This window comes from Oncorhynchus tshawytscha, linkage group LG06 (genome assembly GCF_018296145.1).
Source record: "Oncorhynchus tshawytscha isolate Ot180627B linkage group LG06, Otsh_v2.0, whole genome shotgun sequence".
Lineage (NCBI taxonomy): Eukaryota > Metazoa > Chordata > Actinopteri > Salmoniformes > Salmonidae > Oncorhynchus > Oncorhynchus tshawytscha.
Genome location: NC_056434.1, coordinates 19,536,212 through 19,551,899, shown reverse-complemented (window position 1 = coordinate 19,551,899; position 15,688 = coordinate 19,536,212). Strand labels below are relative to the sequence as shown.

Below are 15,688 nucleotides of genomic sequence, written 5' to 3'. Positions count from 1 at the left end.
ATGGAGTGAGAGCCACTCTGAGACACTGGTGCAGGTGTTCATTGGTGGGCTTGGTGCGGTATTTGTTTTGAATAAAGTTAATTGTGGAGAAGACTGATTCACAGTTGCATGTGGAGCCAAACATGGTCAGGGTGTATAGTGACAGTTTTTTGAGAAGAGGGACATCAGCTGCAGGCACCATCTTTCCCCAGAAAGTGGCAGAGTCACAATCACCAGCCTGCTCCTTCAAAGCCACATTTTCTTGCAGCTCAATCAACTACATTTGTAGTTATGCAACATCTACCCATCTGAAGAACTGTTTTGCTTCTTCTGACAACTTTGTCACATTTGTGACCAAGAAGGGGTTCTGGATGAGCAGTAGCAGTTCTCTTCCAACAGTGAAGTCATTAAAGAGAGCCTTGAAGTTATCCATCAACTTCTGGATGAAATCAACATGGTTGGGAACATCTTTGTCTCCCTGCGTTTGCACCAGAAGATTGGGAAAGTGGACATGGTCTCCCTGGAGATCACTCTTGAAAAACTCAAAATTTCTTCTGGAAAGCACGGACTTCTGTTATCGTATCACACACTGTGTTGACCCATCCCTGCAGCTGCACATTAAGTTGATTAAGGTGTGATGGATTGTCTGTCAATAATGCAACTGTTTCCATCTTCTCCTCATCTTCCAAAAACTCAGAAAACTGAGTTGCCTTGTCACTCTTTTGCTCTAATAAAAAACTTTGATTTACTCCAAAAGTGTTCCAAAACCCTGCCTTTGCAGAGCCATCTGACATTGTTGTGCAGTAGTAAGTCATCAAAACTGGCATTGGCCTCTGTCAGAATGCCTCATAGCAGACAATGTTGTAGGGATGATGTTGCTCTCAAAAAGTTGAAAAAAGTTTCATCATCGTTGTCATGACCTCAGAATACTATTTTCCAAGACTGGCACACATGACAGGTTGATGGATGAAGCAGTGATATGATGTCAGGTCCTCTTTCAAACGTGCAACTAGTCCCCTCCCTCTTCCTATCATGGCTGGAGCTCTGTGGTGATGGAGACCTCTGACTTCAGATCTATCCCCCTCTTTGTCAGCATCCATTTGACGGCCTCATGGATATCCTCTCCCCATGTGTGTGCTTCTGGATTTGTTAAGCCCAACATCTCCTCACAGAATGAATTCTTTATTTTGTTATCAAATCTGACAAACACCAGAAGCTGGGAATTATCAGTGTTATCTGTTGATTCATCCACAGCTAATGAAATGCATGGCCTCATCAAGTTGTGAAGTTAAATCTTTGGCTAATATTTCAGTTCCCCTCATTGCTGTGGAATCTGACAGTGGGATCTGTATGATATTTTTGTTTACCTTCAAGTAAGGTGTCAGCCAACGTCAGACATGCATTCTTTTACCATCTCAGCGACTGAAAAGTTTTTAAAAAATGTTTTCCCTAAACCCAAGCTATCCTCCATTGCATGTTGTTGGGCTGTCAGGGAATTGACAAGGCCTTTGGTGGACCTCTCAAGCGGGGATTTGAGTTGGTTAATCTGGTGTGTTCTCACCTCCATGTTCAGGGGATACTTCTGATCAAATTTACCATGCCTGGTGTCATAATGGCACTTAACATTGGCACATTCCACGAGAGCTACGGACTCACTGCATATCAGACTCATCAGTTTGTGCTAGTTGCGGGGAGAATTAATAAATACTGTTCCATCCACTTGTCTTTGAATATACGGTTTTCAGAGTCAACTTTTCTTTTTTTTGAACAAGCCATATTAACAAAGATACTGCTAACTAAGCTCCTTCTATCTCTGATATTTACAGTTGAACCGTGGTCAAATCTTTCTGTTTCTTTCTGCCTCCTTGTCCCAAGGTTCCACTGAGGATATTTGGATTCATGTGATTGGGTAAGAAGCGACCTCTTGTATTTGCATATAATCACGCAATTGGATTAGACGGGGCATTAGTTGAGGTAAGCGTTGCTTCGAGAGAGAGCAGGAAAGAGAGTTTGCTGAGTTAAAGAGACCGCTGAGACCGGTTGATTTTTTAAAAGCTGTCTCAAAATAATGTATTGAATTTATAAAACAAATGCGATGTTATCCAGTCCGGATTGACCCTTCTCTGGGTTCCAGATCAGTACACCTGTCCTCAGGTTGAGTTTGGCTACTCTAATGCACGGGTGTTAAATATACCAGGCCTGCGAGGGGTCCAATCTAGCCGCGAGTGGTTTGAAATATACCAACCAATAACAACTCAGTATACTTTATATAGACTAAAACCAAATCCAAAGTGTGTAGAAATGATAATGGACCTACATTCATACAGTTTCTTGACTGTGTCCAGCTCGCTTGCTAATAATCACCGAAAAAAACATAGATAGAGGACTATCTGTAGTTTGGATCTTTAGATCGACCGAAAGCAGAGCAGAGAAGAGTACACCTCCAACAGCATTACCAGATGGCACAGAGACAGACAATGATGGAAGGAGGGAGAAAGAGAGAGGGAGACAGAGAAAGGGAAGAGTGTGAGACAGAGACAGAGAGAGATATAAAGAGATATATAGAGAGATAGAAGAGGGAAAGGAGAGAGACAGAAATGAAAGGTTAGTCGGTGAAAAGACAGAACGATGGGAAAGGGATCAGTAGGAGGTAAAGGAAAACAAGTTGATATTAAGGAGAGGAGGAAGGACTCAGAGGAGGGAGTAGAAAACAGAGCAGCAGATAAGGAAACAGAAAAAAGGGAAGCAAGATTTTCTTGGGTCATACAGTATAAAAATCTTGAAAAATGCTGTTTTGACATACACAAAAACAGAGCAAGAGTACAACATTCTAACAATGAATGGTTCATAAACTGCTTGCTTGCTACAGACATCCATCTCTCTACAGAGCAGTTAGCCATTTGGCTTGGGTTTGTTGTTACTGCTCTCTCCTTCAGGCTAAGCCTGGCCTTTCAATATTCAGGCAAAGAGGATTTGCCCGAATATGGAAAATGAATGCTGTTTTCAGCGCTACATTTAAAGCTGGAATCTGCATAAGGTGAAACACTGTCACCGGTGCATTAGTTTGTTGTTGTTATTTGAAACTCATTGTTGTTGTTATTTGAAACTCAAATTAGATCAGAGAAGTGTGTTGTAACTATTGCCAAATAATTACATTAGCATATATTGCTAAGAATGTGACAGTAGTGTGATTCCCTTAGCGGGTCTAAAACCTAGGCCACCAACACCAATGACAAACACTCTAACCACTGTCCCAATACGGGATATCTCTAGGGCATGTGATTATTTGGCCAGTACAGTTAAGCCCTGTCCAAAAGAAACCCTAACCCCTTCTCCCTAGGCACCGGTGTAGAACTAAAACAATTACATAGTTGTAAGCAATAGGGTGAATGCACTTTGAAGTAAATATCAGCTCTGTTAAAAGTACACTCAAGAAAAACTTTAATTGAGCATAGTGACTCAGGCGTATCATTAAAACAGGTTAATATGCCCCACCAACATCAGACAACTTTACAGAAAGCCCTTCAATTGTTGAAATTAGTCATCAATGTTGAGAGAACAGTCAAATTAACTGATAACTGACACAGACATGGTGGCGTAGAAGGACAATCTGAATGCTGTGAATCAAGAGGTTGTAAGTTCAACTCCCAACTGAGGACATGTTGAATAATAATTACTGTATAAATGAACATGCATAATGTAATAATTTGTGTCACATATGTAAGTTGAAAGCACTTCTCCTAAACCACAGAAAACTGGACCTGAATGTTCCCATGAAATGTGTCTAGAACAGTAATATCTTAACTTCTAAAACATGGTAACAACATTCTGCTTAAGTTCTATTTGACAATAAGGGAATGGTATCTTGGAAGCATTCTTTGCACATGCTGGGAACATTCCTATGAAACAGTTAGTTAATGACCTAATGAGACTCTTAAGGGAACATTCTCGAGCATAAATTGGCATTTAGGCTTATGAGTGTTTCAACAATGGATCTTTCACATTCTTTTGGAGAGATTGGAAACCCAAATTGGTCTACACGGACAAGTTCTGGCCTGGTTTAGATCTTATCTGTCGGAAAGATATCAGTTTGTCTCTGTGAATGGTTTGTCCTCTGACAAATCAACTGTAAATTTCGGTGTTCCTCAAGGTTCCGTTTTAGGACCACTATTGTTTTCACTATATATTTGACCTCTTGGGGATGTCATTCGAAAACATAATGTTAACTTTCACTGCTATGCAGATGACACACAGCTGTACATTTCAATGAAACATGGTGAAGCCCCAAAATTGCCCTTGCTAGAAGCATGTGTTTCAGACATAAGGAAGTGGATGGCTGCAAACGTTCTACTTTTAAACTCGGACAAAACAGAGATGCTTGTTCTAGGTCCCAAGAAACAAAGAGATCTTCTGTTGAATCTGACAATTCATCTTAATGGTCTACACGGACAAGTTCTGGCCTGGTTTAGATCTTATCTGTCGGAAAGATATCAGTTTGTCTCTGTGAATGGTTTGTCCTCTGACAAATCAACTGTAAATTTCGGTGTTCCTCAAGGTTCCGTTTTAGGACCAGTATTGTTTTCACTATATATTGAAACAGTATCGTCTCAAATAAAACTGTGAAGGACCTCGGCGTTACTCTGGACCCTGATCTCTCTTTTGAAGAACATATCAAGACCATTTCAAGGACAGCTTTTTTCCATCTACGTAACATTGCAAAAATCAGAAACCTTCTGTCCAAAAAATGATGCAGAAAAATGTATCCATGCTTTTGTCACTTCTAGGTTAGACTACTGCAATGCTCTACTCTCTACTACCCGGATAAAGCACTAAATAAACTCGAAAGAAAGGGAGCCCTGCTCTCTTATTACCTTTCTATATTCAAATCTTACCGTAACATTATATGCTGACGATGGATCAGCTCCTGGAGAGATATTACTACCCACGGCTGCAAATATTGCACACCTTAAAATGTACTAAATCACCGGCTTGGCACATCATTGAGCACATGTTAGGCTACACATTACAGACAGTAGCCTACAAGTAGCAAAATATGACTAAATTGAACATGAAATGTATTCCAATATGATTGAAATAGGCCTATAGCCTATACTGTTTATATTTTAATGCAGTCGTCTCGGTTTTCATTTGAAGCATCTTTATACATCGCTTCTTTGTATCAATTGCAAAGACATTGGTAACTTTGTATTAGTAGTCAACTTTCTGTTCTGAAGTTATCGGAGGTCACAGAGAGACAGATGAACCATGTGTTTCTATGTTTAGCGGAGATCTTCTGTGTATAAATTGACGCGGGAGGGAAAAAATGAACCTAATGATGCACTTAGTTGTTCTACGATTGGTCATGATGTAGGTGTTAGATTACAAACATTTTCAAGTGCAATGTTAATAACTATGGTTTTGGGAAACAACTCTGAGATTTAATGATGCTCCTACAAAGGTTCTAACTAGAGGTTGACCGATTATGATTTTTCAACGCAGATACCGATACCGATTATTGGAGGACCAAAAAACCCAATACCGATTAATCGGCTGATTTTTATATACTGTATATATTTGTAATGACAATTACAACAATACTGAATGAACAATGAACCCTTTTATTTTAACTTAATATAATATCAATTTAGTCTCAAATAAATAATGAAGCATGTTCAAGTTGGTTTAAATAATGCAAAAACAAAGTGCTGGAGAAGAAAGTAAAAGTGCAATATGTGCCATGTAAAAAAGCTAACGTTTAAGTTCTTTGCTCAGAACACGAGAACATATGAAAGCTGGTGGATCCTTTTAACATGAGTCTTCAATATTCCCAGGTAAGAAGTTTTAGGTTGTAATTATTATAGGACTATTTCTCTCTATAGCATTTGTATTTCATATACCTTTGACTATTGGATGTTCTAATAGGTACTTTAGTATTGCCAGACTAATCTCGGGAGTTGATAGGCTTGAAGCCATAAACAGCACAATGCTTGAAGCATTGCGAAGAGCTGCTGGCAAACGCAGGAAAGTGCTGTTTGAATGAATGCTTATGAGCCTGCTGTGGCCTACCACCGCTCAGTCAGACTGCTCTATCAAATCATAGGCTTAATTCTATTATAATAACATACAGAAATACCAGCCTTAGGTCATTAATATGGTAAAATCCGGAAACTATAATTTCAAAAACAAAACGTTTATTCTTTCAGTGGAATACGGAACAGTTACGTATTTTATCTAACGGGTGGCATCCATAAGTCTAAATATTGCTGTTACATTGCACAACCTTCAATGTTATGTCATAACTACGTAAAATTCTGGCAAATTAGTTCGCAACGAGCCAAGCGGCCCAAACTGTTGCATATACACTGACTCTGCGTGCAACGAACGCAAGAGAAGTGACACAATTTCCCTAGTTTAATATTGCCTGCTAACATGAATTTCTTTTAACTAAATATGCAGGTTTCTAAAAATATACTTCTGTGTATTGATTTTAAGAAAGGCATTGATGTTTATGGTTAGGTACATTCGTGCAACTATTGTGCTTTTTCACAAATGCACTTTTGTTAAATCATCCCCCGCTTGGCGAAGTTGGCTGTCTTTGTTAGAAATAAATAGTCTTCACAGTTCGAAATGAGCCAGGCGGCCCAAACTGCTGCATATACCCTGACTCTGTTGCACAAAGCGCAAGAGAAGTGACACAATTTCCCTAGTTAAAAGAAATTCATGTTAGCAGGCAACATTAACTAAATATGCAGGTTTAAAAATACATACTTGTGTATTGATTTTAAGAAAGGCGTTGATGTTTATGGTTAGGTACACATTGGTGCAACGACAGTACTTTTTTCTCGAATGCGCTTGTTAAATCACCCGTTTGGCGAAGTAGGCTGTGATTCAATGATAAATTAACAGGCACCGCATCAATTATATGCAATGCAGGACAAGCTAGATAAACCAATAATATCATCAACCATGTGTAGTTAACTAATGATTATGTTAAGATTGATTGTTTTTTATAAGATACGTTTAATGCTAGCTAGCACCTTACCTTGGCTCCTTGCTGCACTCGCATAACAGGTAGTCAGCCTGCCTCGCAGTCTCCTTGTAGAGTGCAATGTAATCGGCCATGATTGGTGTCCAAAATGACGATTACCAATTGTTATAAAAACTTGAAATGGGCCATTCCGATTAATCGGTCGACTTCTAGTTCTAACGAAGAACTTAGTCTTAAGATGCTTTTGGGAAACAGGGCTCAGGTCAATGTCAACAACATATGTAGTCAGCTAGCATATCTTCTGGCTTTTTCTCAGTCCTCTGATCTTACAGACCAATATATAGGCTAGAGGCCTTCTGGGGGCCACATGCTCCTGGCTTGAAGGTGCAAACTCAACAGTTATGAGACAGAGTGTCGGAGGCTCTTCACATGGAGGATTCCAGAGGGCCAGAAGTTCAGAGCCAGACAGTTCAGAGGCAGAGCAGGAGGTACTGCTGGGAAATAAAGTGGGTGGTTGGGGGGGCTGTAAAGACAACAGTAAAGTCTGAAACCCTGGGCTGTGGAGTATTCAGCCTGCAGATAAACACTGTTCACAAAACAAAGACCAGTGTAATGACCACAATTAAAATAATATCTCCCTCACAGAGGGAATCTGTGACTCTGATGCTGTACCACTATTAAAATAATCTCTCCCTCGCAGAGGGAATCTGTGACTCTGATGCTGTATACAATGTTTAGTGAAAGACTTTCCAATTTCATGTCATGTCAATGTCATTGTGTTGTGAGGGGGGCTTTCAACTTGGATCATCTGTATATGTTGGGTGCTAATATAGTCATCCTATAAAGAATAGTGTTGTAGAACTTAAAAGATATGGAAAGAAACTACAGGCTTTGTTACTTGCCATGAAAAGGCTGCTGGCATCCCCCGGCCATTCAGTTTCTAAATTGTTGCATTCGCTACATTATTATTTTATGCAACACGGTTCTGCTACACAGAGCAGATCAAAGGATAAGATTGCTAGACCAGAACAGCCCACTACGTGTGTTCTGAGTCAACCATTGAGCGAATGTGACACAGGTCAAGCCTGAAGTGGCCTTGTGTCTAGCTGGCTCTCAGACGAAATGACTCCAATAAGACTCAATTTATGTCAGGCAGAGTTGTCCAATGGCTGCTGAATTAATCACACTGACTGACAAGAAAACAGCAACTCAGTTCTATGTGTGCTTTACCCCCACTCAAATTTGAAAAAGGAAGATATTTTACATACACCGGATAGGTGCAGTGAAATGTATGGTCTTTTACAGGGTCAGCCATAATAGTACCACAACCCTGGAGCAAATTAGGGTTAAGAGCCTTGCTCAAGGACCCATCTACAGATTTTTTTTTTACCTTGATGACTCAGGTATTCAAACCAGCAACCTTTCAGTTACTGGCGCAACGCTAACCACTCGGCTACCTGTCACCCCATGTCTGCACTGTAACTGAATACTATTTAATTCCAAGAAGGCCTCGCTTTCTCTCTCTCACTCCTTCTCTCTCTTTTTCTCTGCTGCCATGGGTTCTGTTGCTTTGTCACCTGCGGCAGTGAAACAAATGTCCCTTGTCATGCCCCCAGAGCGATCAGAATACCTCATTTCCTGCGTTGGGGCGCAGGGGAGCCATAAACTGGGACAGATGAGAGACTGATTGGAATAACTGATGCTGACATTCAAGACTAGTCCCAACAAAACATCCTTTGTTTTTCCGAAAGGGGGAAATATACAGTAAAAGCTTTGCCTTGCTCCATTGACACACATCCCACCCAGTCCCTGGGATTACGGGGAGACGGTGGGGGTGATGATGAAGTAGGGAGGAGAGGAGGGGGGTTACGGGGAGACGGTGGGGGTGATGATGAAGGAGGGAGGAGAGGAGGGGGTTACGGGGAGACGGTGGGGGTGATGATGATGAAGGAGGGAGGAGAGGAGGGGAGTTACGGGGAGACGGTGGGGGTGATGATGAAGGAGGAAGGAGAGGAGGGGGTTACAGGGAGACGGTGGGGGTGATGATGAAGGAGGGAGGAGAGGAGGGGGTTACGGGGAGACGGTGGGGGTGATGATGAAGGAGGGAGGAGAGGAGGGGGTTACGGGGAGATGGTGGGGGTGATGATGAAGGAGGGAGGAGAAGAGGGGGTTACGGGGAGACGGTGGGGGTGATGATGAAGGAGGGAGGAGAGGAGGGGGTTACGGGGAGACGGTGGGGGTGATGATGAAGGAGGGAGGAGAGGAGGGGGTTACGGGGAGACGGTGGGGGTGATGATGAAGGAGGGAGGAGGAGAGGGGGGGTTACGGGGAGACGGTGGGGGTGATGATGAAGGAGGGAGGAGAGGAGGGGGTTACGGGGAGACGGGGGGGGTGATGATGAAGGAGGGAGGAGAGGAGGGGGGTTACGGGGAGACGGTGGGGGTGATGATGAAGGAGGGTTCTGTGGTTTCTATGATCCACCCCACTGGAAAACTTGAACAGCCCCGCCTTCGCAAATTCCCAATTTACTGCCCTTTTACCCCTACTCTGAGTGATTACCTCCGCTCAAAACATTGTTGCCAATAAACTTTCCCCTGCAGTCTTCAGCTATGTGTTCTCTACCTAATACACTTAACAGAATGCCTGCTTGCTTAGATTTGGGTCATTGCATTCACTCAACAAACTTTCATTATTGGTCCTAGCCCTTGACCTAGACTCTCCCATGAAAATGCCAATTTTCTGTAAATACTCAAGGATCTCTCAGTTTTGCAAGCAACCTTTTAGCTTCGAACATGTGCTGTCTTTGGGAGAACAATTATGTATTCAGCATTATTTGGTTGTACTAAGACTATGTTGGCTTTAGCCCAGGAAGCACAGCAGTGGAAGAGAAAGTTGCCAAGACAGCTCAAGTGGGAAAGCCATCCAAATTGTCCAACTGTCCACATTCTAAGCCTAATCTATTTCCTAATCATATAACCATGTTTCAGTGGATCATTATGGATAAACTCAAAGACAGACAACCCCCACAAGCGCACATCCTTTCTTCAAAATAAATCAAAATCAATAATTTTTTTTATATATATTTTTATTTTACCTTTATTTAACTAGGCAAGTCAGTTAAGAACAAATTATTATTTACAATGACGGCCTACCCCGGCCAAACCCTGCCCTAACCCGGACGACGCTGGGCCAATTGTGCGCCGCCCTATGGTTGCTGTCCTGGCTTTAATACTCAGCAAACAGCCAAACTCCTTACCCTCTGAGTGTCTCCTGTCCTCTCCTGCGAACCCTCTGCACCTCCCTCTCGTCCACCTTTCCTGTGAAGCGGCTGGCTTGGTACCCTCCGTCTCCCGCCTGGCCGTACGCAGTGTGGACCGAGGCCAAGCACACGGCCGCCCATCCCAACAGCACCCGGGCCAGCTTCCCTGCTCCCATTGGCTGCTTTGTGTGGCTCTGCGTAGCTCTGCTGCTGAAGACTACTGGATGATGTCACTTCCTCTTACTCTTTGTTGATGTCACCTGAGGTGAGCTACACACACACACACACACGTATGTGTGGACCTGTCCCAGTCCCTGTGTGCACTTCAGGGTTGGGGGCTGGTGGGGGGCAGACAGGAACATACATCAGGGCTTTTGGCCTCCAGCAGACATGTGCAAGTTAACCATCTCAACACAAGAGTATTGGTCAAAAGTGATTGGTACTTAGGGTGGAATGTGTCCTGTTTCAAGTCTGCAGAAAAAAGTAATGGGTTGCTGTGCCAAATGACAGTGACATTTATTTTTAAATGCTGATGTCATTGCTAAAAAATCAACCATTTTATTTAGAAACCCCCCTCCAAACTACCCCAACCCTCTTTCTCTCTCCCTTAATTGGGAAAATCTTCAGTTATTCTTTCAGGGGGAGAACTAAACTCAGTGTTTAACATATACTTTCACTGGTATCTGGATTTCAAAATCGAATTCATTTCTAATTACTTACCTGCAAGTCCACTTTTACAGGTTGGTCCTAGCAGCATTAAAGCGTATTACGTTGAAAAACTATCAAGTCTAATTGGACAGCCATTGGTTTTTATTATTTCTCATTAAAAGTCAGCTTTAAGACTAAATGATTGGCCCCCAGTGATATATAACCACCGTTTAACCCACATCAGGGGGTTACAGAGAAGGAAGGAAAGATTGGCCATTTTCTCCTCAATAGTTGGTTATTATGCAAAACATGGGGAAGAAAAATAGCCTCCATCACTGCATTCAATAAAATGTAATGAAAGATGAGCGATAAATGACCGGTAACGATACTCCTCCGCATTCCCTCACTCCACCCCCGCTCTCTTTCTTTCGATCTGTCTTTCACTCTCTCGACACAAACACTTTAAATTGCTTTACATATAATATGTTGAAATGTCAAAGCAGGAAGTCATTACAAAAATGACCGTTGCCATGTGAATATGCAATATTATTCATAATTTGTTCTAATATTGGAAATCATACATATAACGTTTTTTCCTCTCTTTCACAAATTTGATAGGTTACGACACCCTCAGTGGTAAAACGTTTGGTGGCTTTATTTACAGTAGGCAATGCGGAGGAGTTCATGTTCACCGGATCAATCCGCGAGACCGAACAAAGAAATGCCTGATCAATTACAGTACATACTGCAGTATATATAGCCTTTTTGTTGACTCAAATGTCAAATGACCAGTAAGTTATTTACACTGCAAAAAAGACAGATTCAAAACTTAAATCAGCTAATCAACTGTTCTTGCCTTTGTCTTACCTCTGAAAAACGTTTAATTAAAGGACAAGATAAAACTACATTGAACAGTGAAATGAATTAACTTCTAAATATCTGAGGGGCACAACATTTGGGCAATATCATGCAGACATTTTGTCAGCAACTTTTTTTATGGGACAAAAATTAAAACATGATATCGAAGTGGACCACAAATGTATCGTCTCTTGAAGCAAAGTTGCAAAGTAACAAACTAACCACCTTGGTAATATAACCAACCACACAGCATACCAATTATATTCCCAAAGCATACAGAGAACCTCGGCTCGTAGGCAGGCTACTGTATACTTATCAGCCACGGAAAAAATGCCGGCAAAACAGATGTTGCAGTTTTGCCTAAAATAATCCTCACCGAAACAGTTTTGACAATTTCTTTCAACCATTAACAACTGAAAAGGCAGGTCAATGCGCATTACATTTCTTATATAACACAAGCATAACATTCTCAACTCGGGTAAAAAAAAAAGTCCTATGACAATAGTGAATAATTGATAACCAGTGTCATAAATCCATAATAGCACGATACCTTATAATTGTTGCAGTGCCTTGAAGTCGAGGAGCCGCGAGTCCGAATTTGAAATGCGATATGTGCCTCGGAATGGGATATTGAACTATAGCCTTTGAGAAAAAGAGAAAAGTTAGGGAATTGCACTGATTGGAAGAGGGGAGGTGCTTTTTTAAGACACACAGAGAGGGGGGTTACTAACGGACCACAGGACAAACCCACATTCCATAAGACTCTGTTATAAAGTGGGCAAGTATTTAGCCAGACCTCTAACATGACCTATTTTCCAGCTACTTTCCTTTATAGCTGTGTAATGAAGACGAGTCTAATTAAGCAAATGATCAGTTAGACTAAAGCAATTAGTCAACTAATAATCCTCAATCAATGGAAATGTGTAACACAAACTAACCTTGCCAATAGGATAGAATTCCATCATTACCCCCACAAAAGGTTGTTATAGTTCTATGGTTTTTGACGAATTATCACATGGAAGTGATCTGTGGACCTTTGCAATCATAATAATTGAATAAGATCTTTTGTCTTTAAATTTTGGTCAGTGGACACACCCTGTCATTTATCACAGGCAATTTAGTATGTTTACGTTAAAACCAAACTTAAAGGACACGTTATTGCTATATTGTCTGTATATTTTATAAAAGTTTTGCGCATGCTATTTAGATAGCTCTTCTATTTATTGCAGTAGCCCACAGGGCATGGGCGCAACTTTCACTGGGGACATTCTGAAATTGCATTTTTGTCCCCCTCCAGTTTTATCATTGGAATGTGATACAAAACAGGGCAATGATGTGTTTTAGGACCTTGCAGATGCCTCAGAGCGGTCGGGTAGGCATTATGTCCCCTCCACCTCTACAATCAAAGTTGGCCCCTGGCACATCGCATTGATTGACAAATCTTTATGCAATGTTGTTAATGTTGATAGAAAATAGATCAAATGAACTGGTGGCCTATTGAGCAGCTGAGCACATCCCAAGTGTTGGGATACACCGTTTGTCTAAGGAAACAAGTTTGGAAAACACAGCAAGCAGTGTTTGTCAGGACTGCCCTAAAATAGTCTCCTCACCACTCACCATTCTGTAAGGAAGTTGTAAATACGGGTCTTTTTACAACAATGCACAAAAATGCTGAAAACTCACATAATACTGTAATTAGGGAGTAACACGTCAATGGAGTTATGAGTTTTGAGAACAAAAGACAGTGATATAATGAGTGAAAAGGTCAAATGTCAGTACTCCTGATATCCAAATCATTTACATTTCCTTTTGTTCTGTTGGGATCGTTGACATTTAGATTGTGGGTGTTTCCCTACAAACTAAATTAATGAACACTCCCAAGCCTTCATAGAGAAATCAGTGTTCAGGCCAGCTGGCATGGCCACGCTCTAAAGGTGATACAACTAATTAGGAACATTTGGATGAAATCATGTTTTAGCACTCTCTCACACTCACACACTTTCGCAGACACACGCACGTGAACACACACACTTTTGCAGATGCACAAACTCTGACACACACACACATCTGCATGTTTAAGCCAATTATCATGGCACTCCATTCTCACATGGAACAACACAGCCGAACAGGCTTAGCCTTGAACATGCAGCATTTGAGTGACTGGGAGGATTTGCAATGTGCTTAGTTTGGAGTCCTCTTGGGTCTTTGAGTGGCTATCTTACACAGTGTGTGATGGGAAGAAAGACTGAACACCCCCAATGACCGTCTTCCAGCCCTCTCCACCCTTATGGAAAAACCACATGAATTTCACATGATCACATGTGATCTTATGTAAAGTTAATGTGATAACATGTAACAACATCTAAAGCAACATGTGATAACATGAAACCACATGTGATCACGTGAAATGTTCAAAATACGTGAAACTTCACATGAAAAGTGAAATCATGTGTTTTTCTGTAAAGGTACCCCCCCCAATCCGCTAAACAGAACCACATGTCCCCATGTATTCTGGGGCCGAGTGAAACCAACACTGTCTGTATGGATTGTACAGCAGGATCCCAGGGAAATACATTAACTAGCCCCCCTACCTCTTTCTCTTTCTCCCCTTCGCTCACTACTCTCAACACACTCATTGCTGGGCGTATGTCTACATATGGAGAATATAGAACGCTCACAGAACACGCTACCGGCCTGCACCAAAACCACCCAGGTACAGTATGGTAATGACATCACTGCTATGATCCAGATAGACCAGGTTTTTAAACTAGTGGAACAGTGGATGTTTTGTTCATCTGGTGTTCTCTTTACACAGTTGTGCTTTATGCTTTAGATACAGTATGTTCATCTGGTGTTCTCTTTACACAGTAGTGCTTTATGCTTTAGATACAGTATGGTCATCTGGTGTTCTCTTTACACAGTAATGCTTTGGATACAGTATGGTCATCTGGTGTTCTCTTTACACAGTAGTGCTTTAGATACAGTATGGTCATCTGGTGTTCTCTTTACACAGTAGTGCTTTATGCTTTAGATACAGTATGGTCATCTGCTGTTCTCTTTACACAGTAGTGCTTTATCCTTTAGATACAGTATGGTCATCTGCTGTTCTCTTTACACAGTAATGCTTTGGATACAGTATGGTCATCTGGTGTTCTCTTTACACAGTAGTGCTTTATCCTTTAGATACAGTATGGTCATCTGGTGTTCTCTTTACACAGTAGTGCTTTAGATACAGTATGGTCATCTGGTGTTCTCTTTACACAGTAGTGCTTTAGATACAGTATGGTCATCTGGTGTTCTCTTTACACAGTAGTGCTTTATGCTTTAGATACAGTATGGTCTTCTGGTGTTCTCTTTACACAGTAGTGCTTTAGATACAGTATGGTCTTCTGGTGTTCTCTTTACACAGTAGTGCTTTATCATTTAGATACAGTATGGTCATCTGGTGTTCTCTTTACACAGTAGTGCTTTATGCTTTAGATACAGTATTGTCATCTGGTGTTCTCTTTACACAGTAGTGCTTTAGATACAGTATGGTCATCTGGTGTTCTCTTTACACAGTAGTGCTTTGGATACAGTATGTTCATCTGGTGTTCTCTTTACACAGTAGTGATTTATGCTTTAGATACAGTATGGTCATCTGGTGTTCTCTTTACACAGTAGTGCTTTATGCTTTAGATACAGTATGGTCTTCTGGTGTTCTCTTTACACAGTAGTGCTTTAGATACAGTATGGTCTTCTGGTGTTCTCTTTACACAGTAGTGCTTTAGATACAGTATGGTCTTCTGGTGTTCTCTTTACACAGTAGTGCTTTAGATACAGTATGGTCTTCTGGTGTTCTCTTTACACAGTAGTGCTTTATCGTTTAGATACAGTATGGTCTTCTGGTGTTCTCTTTACACAGTAGTGCTTTAGATACAGTATGGTCTTCTGGTGTTCTCTTTACACAGTAGTGC

At 41.3% G+C, this 15,688-nt stretch overlaps 1 protein-coding gene across 2 annotated transcripts in view; it reads right to left on the bottom strand.

The window, feature by feature from the left end:
- The window catches only part of fbn2b (fibrillin 2b), a 124,268-nt gene extending 111,866 nt beyond the window's left edge, over positions 1-12,402 (bottom strand). For both annotated transcript variants that reach the window (XM_042323054.1, XM_042323056.1), the window contains exons 1-2: positions 12,283-12,402; positions 10,224-10,564 (exon numbers count right to left, since the gene is read on the bottom strand). In XM_042323054.1, coding sequence (XP_042178988.1) covers positions 10,224-10,402 — 179 coding nt within the window. In that variant the 5' untranslated portion in view covers positions 10,403-10,564; positions 12,283-12,402. The remainder of the gene's footprint in view (positions 1-10,223; positions 10,565-12,282) is intronic.
- Positions 12,403-15,688: the final 3,286 nt, after the last annotated feature.